The sequence below is a fragment of the Polyodon spathula genome, chromosome 23, assembly GCF_017654505.1.
Source record: "Polyodon spathula isolate WHYD16114869_AA chromosome 23, ASM1765450v1, whole genome shotgun sequence".
Taxonomy (NCBI): Eukaryota; Metazoa; Chordata; class Actinopteri; order Acipenseriformes; family Polyodontidae; genus Polyodon; species Polyodon spathula.
Window position 1 is genome coordinate 24,179,572 of NC_054556.1, and position 14,328 is coordinate 24,193,899.

Here is a 14,328-nt window from a genome sequence, read left to right on the forward strand (position 1 = left end):
AGCTGGAAAAAAAAGGGTTAAACGTTTACAGATAACTGTTCCATCCAGACCTTTTGACAGCCATGACCGAATTGAATAAATCGGGACACAGCAGGTAAAAGGTCAAGTTAAAGTAGGGTTTACCTTTGCAGCAGGTGGTTGGATATGAAGCACTGGGGCTCATTGGTCATGTGGTTGCGGTAAAGTTTACTTTTGGTTTGGGCCGTTACCGGAGTACCGTCGGATAAGGAGAACCGGTACAGCGGGGTCTCTGCATGGCCCTGCATGAAGGCTGCAAAGGAAAGGTTTAAAAAAATTTAAAAATGCATTTATTTATTCGTTGCCGAGTTACCAACAAAATATGCAATTTTCAGACAGAATCACAACATTTGTCCTGGGGGAAAATACAAAAATGGCCAAGCCAAAAGCTGAGTTACCTTCTTGGTAGTGGCGTTTGTGTGACCATGGTTGCCCCTCACTGTGGTGCATGAACATCTGGATGCACCTTCGCAACAGGTCTTCCCAGCCAGGTCTCATGGAGGCACGGAGGGAGTTGGTGTCTATTTGAATCAGCTTCCCTGTTAAATAAAAATAAAAAAAAGTCTCTCTATATCAATAGACTTCACCTTTCACGTAGGAACTGTGTCTGAGGTTGAGGTTTCCCAACCCTTAAATAGCCCTATACACAGTGAAACTATAAAGGGTAATTTCAGACTGCTATAGACATTGAATTACAAAGGCACAAACGATCAATGGGGAATTAACAGAAGAAACTAGTAAGCTGCTTCTTACCTGTCAGGTCATGGCGCGTAACAAAGTTCTCAGTTCTCTCCACACTAATGCGTCTTGCCACACAGATCATACAAGACTGTAGGTCTGAAAAAACAAAGAGCGAGCACTCGTGTGACATCATTGATCATTATGTACTCAAATACAACAAAATCCTGCCTTGTTTAATTCAATACAAATGCATTCAAAATAATTGTTCAACATAAAAAGCAGACCCGTTCAACGCATACATTTTTCGATAGGACAGGTTAGACAATTTGCTGTGCTCTTAGACAGTTCCCCTCATTATACATAATCTATATATGTCCGTGCATAGGTCATGCTGTACCTTCTCCTTCCTCCAACATGGCCTTTGGCTGTGAGAGAGCAAAGCACTGCATGGTTTCATATCGCGGGCTGCCAGAGCCATCCTCTGAGGGGTTATGGCCATACTTCACCAGCATTCGACAGTTAAACGTGTGACTCTTCTGCCTGGGAGCCTCATTGCCCCAGGAAACGCCATTCACTGCACAGACAAATGAAAAACAGGCGGTCACAAATTTAACCTGCTGAAAACACTGAGCAAAAAATCGCTACAGTGCACAACCCATGTCTTTTTGCGGCTGCCCATCACCCAACATTGTGTTAAGTTTTTGCTGCAATTTAATAACCCATCACTTCGGAAGCAGCGAGATCATTAGAACTTGTATCACACAGATATCTACAAGTGAAAACTGAACGTTCTAATCCTTACTCTACCACAAGTACAGTCATAGCTTGAAGATGGAAGGGGTCATGTGGCTCACTGTGTTAAAATACCCCATTTCACCTCTAGTGGCACCACACCTGTCAATCTCTGAAGACATTCTGTATAAGGAATAAAATTTTAAAAAAAAATTTAAAAAGGGGCAGGTGAAGTGGATTTGAATGAAGCAAATGGATCCCTTTACAGCAGGGGTCTCCAACCCTGGTCCTGGAGGGCCAGTGTCCCTCCTGGTTTATATTCCAACTGTACCCTAAAATTACTTACTTGGACTAATTAAATGCTTATTAGAAGCTTAATTGGTCCAATTAATTAAAGGTACAGCTGGAACACAAACCAGGAGGTACACCGGTCTTCCAGGACCAGAATTGGAGAGCTCTTCCTTAGAGTGATGCTCCCACTGCCACTGCTGGTGCTATCCCAGCTCTGTGGAAAAGATAGGTGGACTTTGGTCCACAGTGTTGCCAACTGAGCTGCACCACCATCAAATCACCCTGTTGGGAAGAGGCCAGGGTTCCCAACAGCAGCCTCCTTACCGGCAGTCTTGGGCAGGTTCTTGTGGAACTCCTCGCGGTCCTCCTCGTGCAGGATGTTGTAGACACTGGTGTTGATGAGCTCCTCCTGCTTGTACTGCAGGTACTGAGTTACATTGTCAGACACAAAGACGATGCTGCCGTCCCGGTTCACTACAAACAAGAAGCCGTCCAGCGCCTGCATGGAAATTAAATACAAAAGATAAGCGTTATGAACCGAGCCATTTTAAAAAAAAAAAATTTCTGCTACCCAGAGTTGATAATGCAGGCCTAGCACAAAAATGTGACTAGAACAAACCTGGATTGATCTTCTGAAGAATTGTGACGCATCCTTGCGGGTGCCTTATGAAACCAATATTGGGCAATCTCAAATATAAAAATGGCAGGGATTTGTTCTTCTCAAGAATACACTTTGGCATTACATGTATTAGGTGCTGGAATTACAGTCTCCAATCAATTGTTTCAATTTGCACTGGTCAGCTGTATAAATTTGCTTTCACAGGGTTCTCCCCAGGAATCCTGTATAGCTGGGTGGCACAGCATTATAGCCGGGAGCACTTTTAACAGAAAAATAAAATTGTCTTACCTTAAATATATAACAAGACAAAGAATTTGAACAACAATAAGAAGAAACTGAATAATGAATAATCATCTACCCTAATTCATACCCAGGCTGCACTGCTCCACTTACCCCTTGATCCTTCGCAATCTTTTTTGTGTTTCTGGCAGAGCTTGTACATTATACCACCACATTCCTTGCTGTAAAGAAGCCATTTCCATTTTTTCTCCCCCAAATATCATACCCACTACCACAATGGTTTTTTTTGTAGCATTGGCCCCTCTTGCGGTTCCTCTAATTCTCTTGACTTTATCGGGTTGCTCTTTTTCATTTCTACGTGTCCCCCCCCCCATCCATTTTGTTTAAATAGATCGGTTATGTTTTTTAGCAGTCATTAATGTTTCAGTCTCTCGAAGTGCTTAAAATCCACCCCTTCAACTCTCCCGATTGCTTAATTGTAGTGTCAAGATGTAACAGCAACACAGCTGTCATGTGGTTCACCCAGCGCACGCAAGCAATCTAGTCTACTAGCAGCGCAATCAATCCTTATTGTTAAAGGTACAGTAGCATCTGCAAGACGGGCAGATCAGGGGTTTTCAGCTGGGAGGCAACAGCCTGGCCCGTCAGGCTGAAAAGGTCTGGAGAGAACCCTGCTTTCATTACGGAGGTCTGTTCCAATCGTTTCCCTTTTAACAATCGGAGCACCGTTTCCCGGTTATGATTTTTCACAGGATTAACAGACATACTGGTACATTAGAGTTCAATGCTGCACCTAATGCACACTGGACTCAAGCTTCACTACCAGTAACCAATTACTAAAATATAACCCTCCAATAAAGAAGAAAAGCAGACTGGAGGAAGTGCCACAAGGTGGCAATGTTCTTCAGAAATCACACACAGAATGCAAGCAATAGTGTACTTAAAGAGAGAAATACACAGCTGTGCTGTCTATTTGGAGCAGGTCCAGCACAAGCATGAGAACCTAGCCCAGTCTTGCAGTCAGACTTGATGAAGACACACAGGCTCACCTGCAGCAGGAGCGGACCCAGGGAGTCCTTGTCAATGACCCCCTGGCCAGTGGAGGACACGTCAGCCTTCTGAACATCATCGTTGGAGGAGGCTTTCCCTGCAAATTAACAAAACACACAGACACAGTTACGGGTACAGAATCACTCACCTACAACTCAATCTGAATCAAACTGCTCAACTAAAGGATCGGGATTACACCGAAATTACCAAAACAATCCCATGCTGTACATCGACATCCTCCCAACATTGTGTTTTTGTATACTGGTCCCACTGTTTAGGGATTTGCCAGTATGGATAGATTACCATTACATTTTGGAGCATTGGGGAACTATTTTTCTGGTAGGGTTCTTGACTTTCTGGAACTCCCTGTGCATAAATATATGAACAAAGTTTTAAAAGCAAAACCTTGATTTTTAAAGAATATGAGCTACCATTACAATCTGGTCCTAGTGGCAACATAGGACTTAATTTTCAATAGGCAATGCTGTTTAATAAAACACATTAAAACAACATTTTTTAACACAAAACCCTCGGCGGATGATGCGACAATCAACTGTACTTACGAACTTTACATGCAAGCCTGTACCTGTACCAGCGCACTGCTTAACTATACAATACAAAAACGATATAAAGAAAACAGGGCATCGACACTAAAGAGCAGCACAGGTATCGTTCGCCCTTTAAATGAATCCAGGGACACAGAGCCGATGGCATGATGACACGGGATCGCGTGTGCAGCTTCATTATTCACCTTCCGTTTCTATGGCAACCTTTCTCCACAAAGTCTAAGGTTGTCATATACTCTTCCCCTTCCAACCAACGATTCTAAGAATTAAACCTAAGCGTTACAAATGCTTCCTGAGCAAACTTTCACGGGTCTAGAGCCAAAACTCATGTGTCTTTTAAACAGATAAAAGAAAACTGCATAAAGAACAGAGTGTTCCTTTTTTTTTGTTATTATTAAATTTGTGTTTACTCCTTCATTAGTGTAATGTATTGGTCATGTTGAACAAACCTTGAGGTTTAGCAGGACTAAAGGCTGAGGTACAGTACTGGTATTATCTGGGCATACTGACCAAAAGGAATTACACAAGCAAAACATGCAGCTGCCCTGTTACCAACAATAATTAACTTAATAAACTTAATTACTGTAATGCCCCGTAATGTCAAGATGATTAATGAAGAAATTAAAGGGCTGCAAGACCTATTGTGTTCGAACCTGGGGGGGGGGGGGGGGGGGGGGTTTTTTGAGGGAACCCCCTCCTTTGTCTGGGACCTGGTTGGGGACGCTGACAGTAAAAGAAATTAAAATGTTTAGTGTTGGCGTATATTTTGTAAATTTCAAACATATTTACCATAGCATAGAATACTGAATTGCAATTTTGATCAATGACGTGTTGGCACGGATTCAAATGGAATGAGAATTCGGTTTGATTTTAAAGGGAATTGGAATTGAAAAGCAGGAATCAACCCCCGTCCTGCTTGGTATATCCCCTGTGTATTTGTATCTTAGCTGGATGACATTGTTGGTATAAGGGGGGTAGAAGCAGCATCTCGCTGCACTTTACTTGCATTCCCCCTTTGGAACAGTAAAGACTACAACCTCAGAATGTAAAAATGGAACTGTAGATTGTTGGCATGCTGCGTTTAATTTGCATCAACAGTGTCCATGCCTTTAGAACTATTCAGACTTTGCATAGGTCAATTAGACAGAAATTATTACATGCAAGCATTTCAACAAAACTGTCTCTAGTGTTTGTGTCAACAGAATTCATATTAAACTTGCTACTGTGCGACGTCAGAACAAAACAGTCAGATGTTTAAGAAGGAGAGTCACCACCATCAGAGCAGAGGAAATGAATGAAACACCTGCAGAATAGAAGGTACCTTGCTCTTTAATCTGTCGGATCTGTCGAACAGTTTCTTTCAGAATGGCACACTTGTCAGGTTTGACGTTGAAGTTATCGATGTCGCTCAGGTTTGCTGAAATCAGCTCTGCTAGCTCCTCAATGTACTTGCTCTCCTGCTCCCGGCGCCGTTTGTCACAGCTGAAACACAACACGTCATGAATTACTTTCTACCCCACTATAAATGCAATAAAAACCTCACTGCAGAATCCGAACTGAATGAAGCAAACTTCTATTTCAACAAAAAAATGTCTCGTCATCCCCCCACCCTCCAACTACCCACCTCAAGCCTGGCGTGTCGCAGGACGAGAGCTTGCGCTTTCGGTCCGAACTCAGGGGTTCCAAGGAGTTTTCTCCCAATCCGCTCATCTTGCACACATATCAGCAACTGAAAGAGAACGCAAAAAATGAAAATACAATGAAAACACACACATGAACTTAGATCAATGGAGGCATGAAGTTCCCAGTATGTAAACACGTCAGAATGTACACAAAACACAGATCTCATGGCTGACCCAGTCCAGGGCAATGGCAATACGTCCAATGAACTGCATAACCATTACAGACAGCATCTTACTGTACACCTGTTCATCTTTCTTCAGTGCCCCGAGTACTTTACAAAACATGGTTATATAATCCAAATCATGTGCTGCATTAAAGCTTGTAAATTAGAAGTGACAGACCAGACTGACAGCACAGTGATAACCCAGGGGTTCAGCGAAGCCACGCTAGTGAAAGCATTCGTCTCTGTACTCCAGGCCATGCTGTCAGTCAGCAGATGCAACAGGCTCAGGAAAGCTGTGCAAAATGAGCACCAAACATGGAGTTTTGTTTGGATTCTTACCAACAGATACAAAAGTCTTACGTTGCTGCTACTGTTGAAGCCGTGCAGTACCTGCGCAGGCCAACAAGACAGCTGGCATTTCTCAACAAAGCCTGATGGGATGATGGCACCAACGCCAGTCACCGGCAGCCAAGATCAGTCATTCAAAATTATCACCAACCTCCAACACATTAACCACCCCACCCCCTAACAGAGCGTCTGTTTTTGAGCAATGACAGGGGTGAATTATCAGGACTCCAATAGTAAACCACGTTCCTTAACAAACCTGATTAGACAAGAGCAGATCACTCTTCCAAGCACACTTCGAGTCAGATGGCTTTAAAAGAGCCAGAAGCAGAAGCTGATATTTTGGAGGGGTTTGTAGAACATTGAATTACTTATTTAAAAATGTCTTCTCTTGGCTTGGTAGACAAGAAGAAAAGCTCCCTCCTTTTAAACTCCCTTCCCCATCTTTCTTAAGAATCTTATTCATTCAAATGCAGCCTTTTGAATTGTACAAGCTGGTAGCTTCACACACACTTTGCGTAATTCCATAGTTATAATGTTGGAGTAAGCACAATTTAAACATTGTTCCCATGTGGGAATCGACAGCGACACAATGTATGCCTGGTGGACCGGTGTTCATTAGGGAAGGGAAGAATTGAAGCATCTAAAAGCTACAGTGGCTGTTTAAAAACAGCTGTGGTCAGGCCAGACACCCAAGTTAATTTCCCATGAAATCGGACAGCATTTCAGGGGGGGCTGGGGGGGGTCAGAGGATTTAGGCAACAGGACAACCCAAGCCAGAAGGGTATGGCTAAATGTATGGGCGTGATAAGGCAGCTGTGCCAGTAACAAGAACACATTTAAAAGACACATCTCCCTTTTGAGAACAGAACATTAAGCTGCCATTTATGATAAAATCCTGGCAGAATTATATATAAACATCCCCTTAAAAGGGGAAGCAACCATTTTTGCACAGATCCCTAATATTTACTGAGGACTACTGTTTCCGGATGAAAGGCAATAAACAAGTTCCACATCTTTCCAAGTACTGCCATTGTTTGTTTTTTTTTAACCGATTTCTCTCTGCAGTTATATGCATCTAGGCACCACACACAGTTTTAAACCCAGAGCACTGAGATGCAGGTTCTGTACAGGCGAGCAGAGCACCAGAACATTGACGCCTGACTTTAAAAAAAACAGATCTTCGCATTACATCAATGGAATTGTTTAAATTACTTCATGTCATGCTCCATTTTTCCTTTAAATATAAATATAATTATAAAAAAAAAAAATCAAGCACTTGGAACAGAAGAACAGAGACCACTGGGCACTGTAATAGCTCAGCACTGAAATGTTTAAAACCCTCTAGTGCTGTAGTGGAAATATCTCTGTAGAGTTCCGCATACACCTGCATACTGTGTAAATAAAAACTTCAAGGACAAAGGGGACAGCATTAGAGAAGAATATTATATGAATGTCTTGAGTGACAGCTTGCATGGTTGTCTTTAGTCTCAGAAGAATTCTCCTGTAAACAATCCTACTGCTAGAGTCAAGAGCGAGGTGAGATTGTACAGACATGCAGGTGAGCACCAATGAAACAGAAAAGAACACGTCATTCGATTTCTTGGGAGATACCACATTCTTTCGAATTTAAGACGCACAACCAAAATTTACCACCCTCAATTTGAGGCAATACTGGAATTGTAAAAGCTTCTCTTCGAATTCCTCAGGAAGCGACTGACTTTGAAAACAGCTGCCTGCATGTCTTGGATGATTCGAGATCGGGCAGTGAAGTTTTGGTTCGTCTTTTCTCGGCAGCAACTCACTTGCTGCTTGTGTACTCGGCAAAGAGAGGAAACAAATGGTTCACAAAATGATTCTTAAAATTCAAATATGGTAATTGCTACAGTAGTAACAAAAAAAAAATCTTTAATAAATGAGACTTTTTATCTTTTCCTGCTTTCTTTCAATAACAACATTAAGGTTTCTACCACTGCACCATTCATCTACAAGATAATCAGTTCTGACTCAGTGCTTTTTATATATATATAGAATAAAAATGAAGAGATTGACACACCAGGCCTACCTTTTACAGGCGTATTTGATTAAGATTATTATTACGAAGAATAATAATAATAATAATAATAATAATAAATTACAATAATAATAATAGAGCGTTACAGCAAAATACTTTTTGTTCTGTATTGCTAAGCAACTTGCAAGTCGCACAGATACTGCACCATCTGGTGAATCTCTTTCCAAACACGTAGGTCATTTTAAAAAGCAGTTTCTAAGGATGAGAAATACACTGAACTCACGCAGATACCCATTCACAGCAATTTCATTCTCCTAGGAAATGGGCCACCAGTGTCATTTTGTGGTTCTTGGGGTTACCAAGGGTTACCAAGGGTGCTTGTGTTCTAAACTTTACTTCCACACTTCAGGATAACCAGCGGCCGTGTGTCAATGACTAAGTGCCAAATGTAATAAGCTGGTAGCCTACGGTACATTAAGACCCAAAAAAATAAATAAATAAAATAATCCAAGAACCTCACAGTGCAAGAGACAGGTTTTAATGTGTTTTTTAAAATGGATTTATACATACAGATGAATGAATTGCTAGACACAGTAATATAGAAAAAGGCATTCAGTTGTGTTTTCTTTCTACTCTATAGACTACTGGTTGCAATGACTATTGACTAAGCTCTGATGGTGCAGGATGAAATACAAACTAGATAAGTCCCATTGTGCAAATGGTGCTCTCAGTAAGCAAATGATACCATATATGAAGGTAAAAATGTGCTTGTCACAATTTTACCAAATCAGCATCAATTTAAACAATGAAAATAATTTAAATAAAAAAAATCCAAGTACTTTTGATCGACTAACATTAAAAACAGTCAAACATTTTCAAAGAATAAAAAGAATATTCTGGTTGCTAAGAAAACAAAAATTAAAAGGGGAAAGCTCAGACTGTGATAGTATAAAAGGATTAGAAGCATGAAAAAGCAGAGAATGTAGTAGCACCCATCTTTAAAATGGCATTTAGGAGGGTTGGTGCTAGTTATTAAAAAAACAAAACAACAACAACAACAATTCTCTCATTATAGCTGAAAAGTGCTGCTCTGCCAATTTAGCGCCCCAGCCAGCTACAGTGAGCAGCAGACTCTGCTTTTCACTGTCTGGTGCTCTGTCTTGCTCTGGTGCATTCCTGTCATGTGACACGGTGTGTGCGCTCCAGCATGGATTCAGAGAAGGCTCGCAGGCAGACAGTCGCGCGCACACGCACACACACTGGTCTGGCCCCATTTCCAAGTCAGCACTGGCTCGGAGGGAGGATATAGCTACAGTAATTTACCTTTATTTTAATTCTTTTTTCTTTCAACCACAGACAGGCAGGAAGGTTCCAGAGAAGCTAAGCTTGAGTGATTTATAATCACTTACTTCATGTTCAGTCACCCCCCCCCACCAGTATTTTGCCTATAATCGCTATGCAATCAGCAGTGAACTGGTTCAGCCAGGTAGCCCTGCATTACATTCTGCAAGTCCAAAAAAACATTGCAATGCAGTCAACTAGATGATTTCCAATTCAAAGAAGCACGATCTAGGCCTGACTAATACAGTGAAAATAAAACTACCTTCTACACCGCTTGAATGTTGACTAAAGTGAATCGTGTGCACGCTTCCTACCACTATATGTTCATGAAGGGAGTCTTGTTTTAGAAGAGAACAAAAACGGCATCTCTAATACACATCTAGGTTTTTGAAAAATCCCAAGAGAAAGTGGCCCACCATGACTTACCTTCTTACCAGCATGGAACGATGTGATCAGACTTCAGAATCAAGCATTACATTCTGGAAAGAGAGCGAGAAAAACACCCCCCACCCCCAAAAAAATAAATAAATAAATCAATAAAAAAAATTCACTGTCAGCACTTCGAACAGACACAAACAGGTATGCTATTACGTAACACAACGTATTTTTAAACAGTTAAATGAACTGGGCGTTACCAAGAACATGCAGGAGAACCTCTTTACAGCAGGTTTAGTGAGAAGCGCAACATTCAGACAACGAATATGGTCGCAAACAGCACCATGCTGCAACAGCAGTCGTGCATTGCAGGAACAAGTTTATAGCAACATGCTTGTTCTGCGAGCAACGAGACAGTCAGCGGGCTTTCTTTTATTCTTACATACAAGTAACTGCAGTGGCCCCGTCAGAATGTGGGCCATGTGTGTGAGTCACTACTTTAAAATAGACTCACTTGACTAACCAGCCAATGGCAGAGGCAGCGGGCGAGCGCTGCAAAAGAGTTGCCAGCTATTTTCATAATCTCCATTGACAAAAAAACACTAATAAGAATTAGCCTTCTCACCCAGAGCAGCTGGTTAAAAGTGCTTTCTTTCATTATCAACAAATGTGGCCAGTGCTGCACCCACCAATGCTATCAATTAAATCTGGGCAGCTGGATCACTATTTTTCAAAAAGCAGATTACCTACAGTACTCTGCTGTACATGTAACTAATGTAAGAGTGACTTGCTGAGTGCAAGGCTGAGTACAGGTTATCATAATTACAGTAAATGGATACCAAACTTTAAATTACACAAATACAAAATATGTATGGGGGCATCCACTATAATCCCACTGCCAGAGAGATGCATTTTTGCATATCCTTAAAAATCAGGAGGTAGAGAGATGAGACAAACTGGAGACAAGGGGCCCTTAATAACACTGAAGCTCTGTATTCCAGTACTGTAGAGTTGTTGTTTTCTTTTTCCAGTCAGATTAACTATAGCAGTGTGAACTGGCTCAGTTGATGGGTATTGATTGACTGTGACTCTTCTTGGAACCTGCACTGTACAGTACCAGCCTCCAGCCCCCTGCACAGCCCTCCCTGTACAGATTGTAACAGAGCTGGCCTGGACTCGGAATGCAACCCAATGTACCAGTACAAGCCTCAAGTCTCCAGCCTCCAGCAGAGCACACACCTCATTGTACAGAATGTAAGAGCTGGCCTGGCCTCAGAATGAAACCCAATGCTGCAGCAGTGAGCAGTGTTATGACAGGATATACAGTAGCAAAAGAATCCATCCTGGCTTTTTAATTGAATTGTTAAATTAAAGATCTGTCAGAAAATCTGCTCGCAAAAGCACTACTGTATCGGCTCCTTTTTAGTTTATTTTCTCTTGTTTCAGTCTTGAATATAATGTGACTGTGTGTGTGTGTGTGTGTGTGATCCCTTCAACAAGGTACAGTATAAAAATCCACAGTAAAAAGTCTATATCATAATTACATAACTTGTTTAAATACAATCTTTGAGACGGAGTCGACAAGACAGAGTCATAATGCATGAAGCTGCAACCTAGCAAGAGCCAAGACAAATACAACATTCGTCCTCTTTGGGCAGGTTGCTCTAAACAGAAACTTAATGGGAACCAGGAAAAGCAGTGTTGAACTGCCACTGCCCCACATATTCCAAGACTACATAAACCAAGTTTTACTGCAACTGTATAAGCTGTAGCAAGTAATAAACATGTGATTCAGTATATTTAAAATTACAGTATGTACTGCTGGGTAAGCACTTATTTATATGCTGTATAGAATTTAAATATACGAGGAAAACCATCCTTATACACAAGGTGCTATAACATGACAATAGTTTACTGGTTTACTAGTGTTTCCAGACAATGGATTAAAAGTGAAACTCAATAAGATAGAGTAAATACAGTATCCTTACCTACAAACTTAAAACACTGGAGGCTCTGCTTGTTTGAAGGGCTGCCTGCCAAATCCTTTCCTGTTGGACCAGCCTACACCAACTGGTTGTTGTTGTTGTTGTTGTTGTTGGTATTGGTAGCTCCTGAAAATAGTGGCAATCTCGCCCGCCCCTCCAAGCAGTCTCCGACTTAAAAACAAAACTGTTCCAAAGGAAAAAACACAGGAAGCGTTTCAAGCAAAACTAGCCGTCCTGTGTCACTTTGTTCACATGGTCTCTACCCAGTAAGCAGCCAGGGTGCTGCCTCTTCCTGGAAACCTGGTCACGGCAACACTGATCTCTCTCATTTGCATAATGTCGCTCTCTCCTCCCCTCTCTCACATTTACAAAGAGACAGAATAAACCAGCTGAGGTCCTTGCAAGGCTTTGAACTGCTGAAGCTGTACCATGTATTATCATGCAAGGCTCACCGCGTCTTTAGTGCAGGTGTAGGAATAAAAAAAAACGACTCTTCCGTCACCGTATCAATGTACATTTCTGTATTTACATTCAAAAAGGGATCATGTAAGACTAGTCTCTAGTTTGACAATTTTGTCTGAAAAGGCATCACTGATTACAGGCAATGAATGATCTGAGCATGCGTTTACTGCCGTGGCCTGGGAACAGTTATTCCCATGGATTAGAATCAGACACATTGCATATATGATGGCAGCCAATCAGGTGCATCCCTGCAAAGCTTCCTTTTAACCCTGATGAGGCCAGCCAATCCTTTGATATGCCCTGTTTTGCCAGCAGCAAGTCTGGAAGTCCCTACTGTAGACAGGAGTACATTTTATAATCTTTTTAAAATGTGCAACTCCAACAAAACACAAGATATGGGATAGTTTGGGACATTTCTGCAGATAATTCCTTGGAAGCATTGCAGTGATTGAATTTTGGCTCATGAAATACACTCCAAACCTTGGGTGATTAAACCTCCCATGGTACGGAATAGCGTTATAACTATTTGCCCAATTTAGAAATTAGTCTGGAGGACTGGCTGAAACACATTTCAGCTAACTACATTGCCTTCACTGGCATCAACAGACCTTCAGGAGACTTTTATATCACTGGAGAAAAGGGTGTCTTACTGCTCACAACATCTTGTTACACAGTACAGTATATGCCATATGCAAAAAACATACAATGAAAAGATACTGGATGCACAATGTGTGCAAGTGCCATTCAGTAAACTGACAATACAGAATGTTTCTAATATATTCTACCCCCACTAAATACAACAGGAAATGGTATGGTATCAGTCAGACTATTAAACTTTTTCCATTCCACCCGTGCATACATAAATATAAAGCTTAACTCTCTGAACTTTCAGTGACTTTTCTTACTGAAGGCCTCAAACAACAACAGCAGTTAGAAGGTTTGAGAAAAAGCAAACATATGCCAAGTCACAACTTGGCACTTGGTCTTCTATTTAACAAATCTTACCACTGTGACCAATACAACTGTTCGTTTCAGCAGAAAACAATGCATTCTCTAGAATTGATCAAATTAAAAGAAACAGTAGGCTACAGAACTGTATATTCAAGCAATAAACACGACACCGGATCATTTGGAGATTATAACCAAATGTAATCATTTCTCTTTAAAAAGCAAAGAAAACGTTGTACTGTAGTTAATTACCAAATATCCAACAGTACAGGGTGCTGGATGGTTTGCAGATTACTGCATAAGAAAGTCAAATTTTAATGTTGGACGGAACCCACTCTCTGTTCTTGCACCAGTTTGCATATCAGTGAAAAATCTTGCCATAGGGAACACTGTTTTGCCACTTTGTCCTTCAGCTCGTAGTTTCGACCATAATACGCACAAAAAAAGTTTGCAAATACTAAATCTTTTGCCTCAGGAAGGGACGTAACAAGAGCGGAAATCAAACAAAATGAAATTCCCTGTTTAGACCTTTCGATTCTCAGGCAGCAGCTTCTCTAGCATTCCCAGGCATGTGCACAAACATGTCTTGCACACGGCATAGCCATTTGCAAATACTGCCTCTGAAAATAATGAATCTTACAGTCCAAGAACCTTCTCTCCCTTCCAGTGCTATTTAAAAAAAAAAAAAAAAAAGCGTAGATAATTACCGTTAAAATGCTTTTTATCATTCTGCAAAGCCATAAATATTTGCAAGACTATTATCCGTTTTTTTCGCGTATGAGCAAAAAACTCAAACTTTTTTTTGTCTCAAATAG

The 14,328-nt window shown here is 41.2% G+C and overlaps 1 protein-coding gene across 6 annotated transcripts in view; it reads right to left on the reverse strand.

Annotated features, from left to right (window-relative positions):
- The window catches only part of LOC121298062 (nuclear receptor coactivator 3-like), a 41,330-nt gene that overhangs the window by 7,618 nt on the left and 19,384 nt on the right, over positions 1–14,328 (reverse strand). For 3 of the 6 annotated variants that reach the window (XM_041224838.1, XM_041224833.1, XM_041224835.1), the window contains exons 2-10: positions 10,170–10,222; positions 5,822–5,926; positions 5,519–5,679; positions 3,631–3,728; positions 2,047–2,221; positions 1,097–1,273; positions 772–855; positions 417–557; positions 124–271 (exon numbers count right to left, since the gene is read on the reverse strand). In XM_041224838.1, coding sequence (XP_041080772.1) covers positions 124–271; positions 417–557; positions 772–855; positions 1,097–1,273; positions 2,047–2,221; positions 3,631–3,728; positions 5,519–5,679; positions 5,822–5,907 — 1,070 coding nt within the window. In that variant the 5' untranslated portion in view covers positions 5,908–5,926; positions 10,170–10,222. Of the gene's footprint in view, positions 1–123; positions 272–416; positions 558–771; positions 856–1,096; positions 1,274–2,046; positions 2,222–3,630; positions 3,729–5,518; positions 5,680–5,821; positions 5,927–10,169; positions 10,223–12,106; positions 12,288–14,328 lie in introns of all 6 variants that reach the window. The other 3 variants (XM_041224834.1, XM_041224837.1, XM_041224836.1) reach the window with 3 other exon arrangements.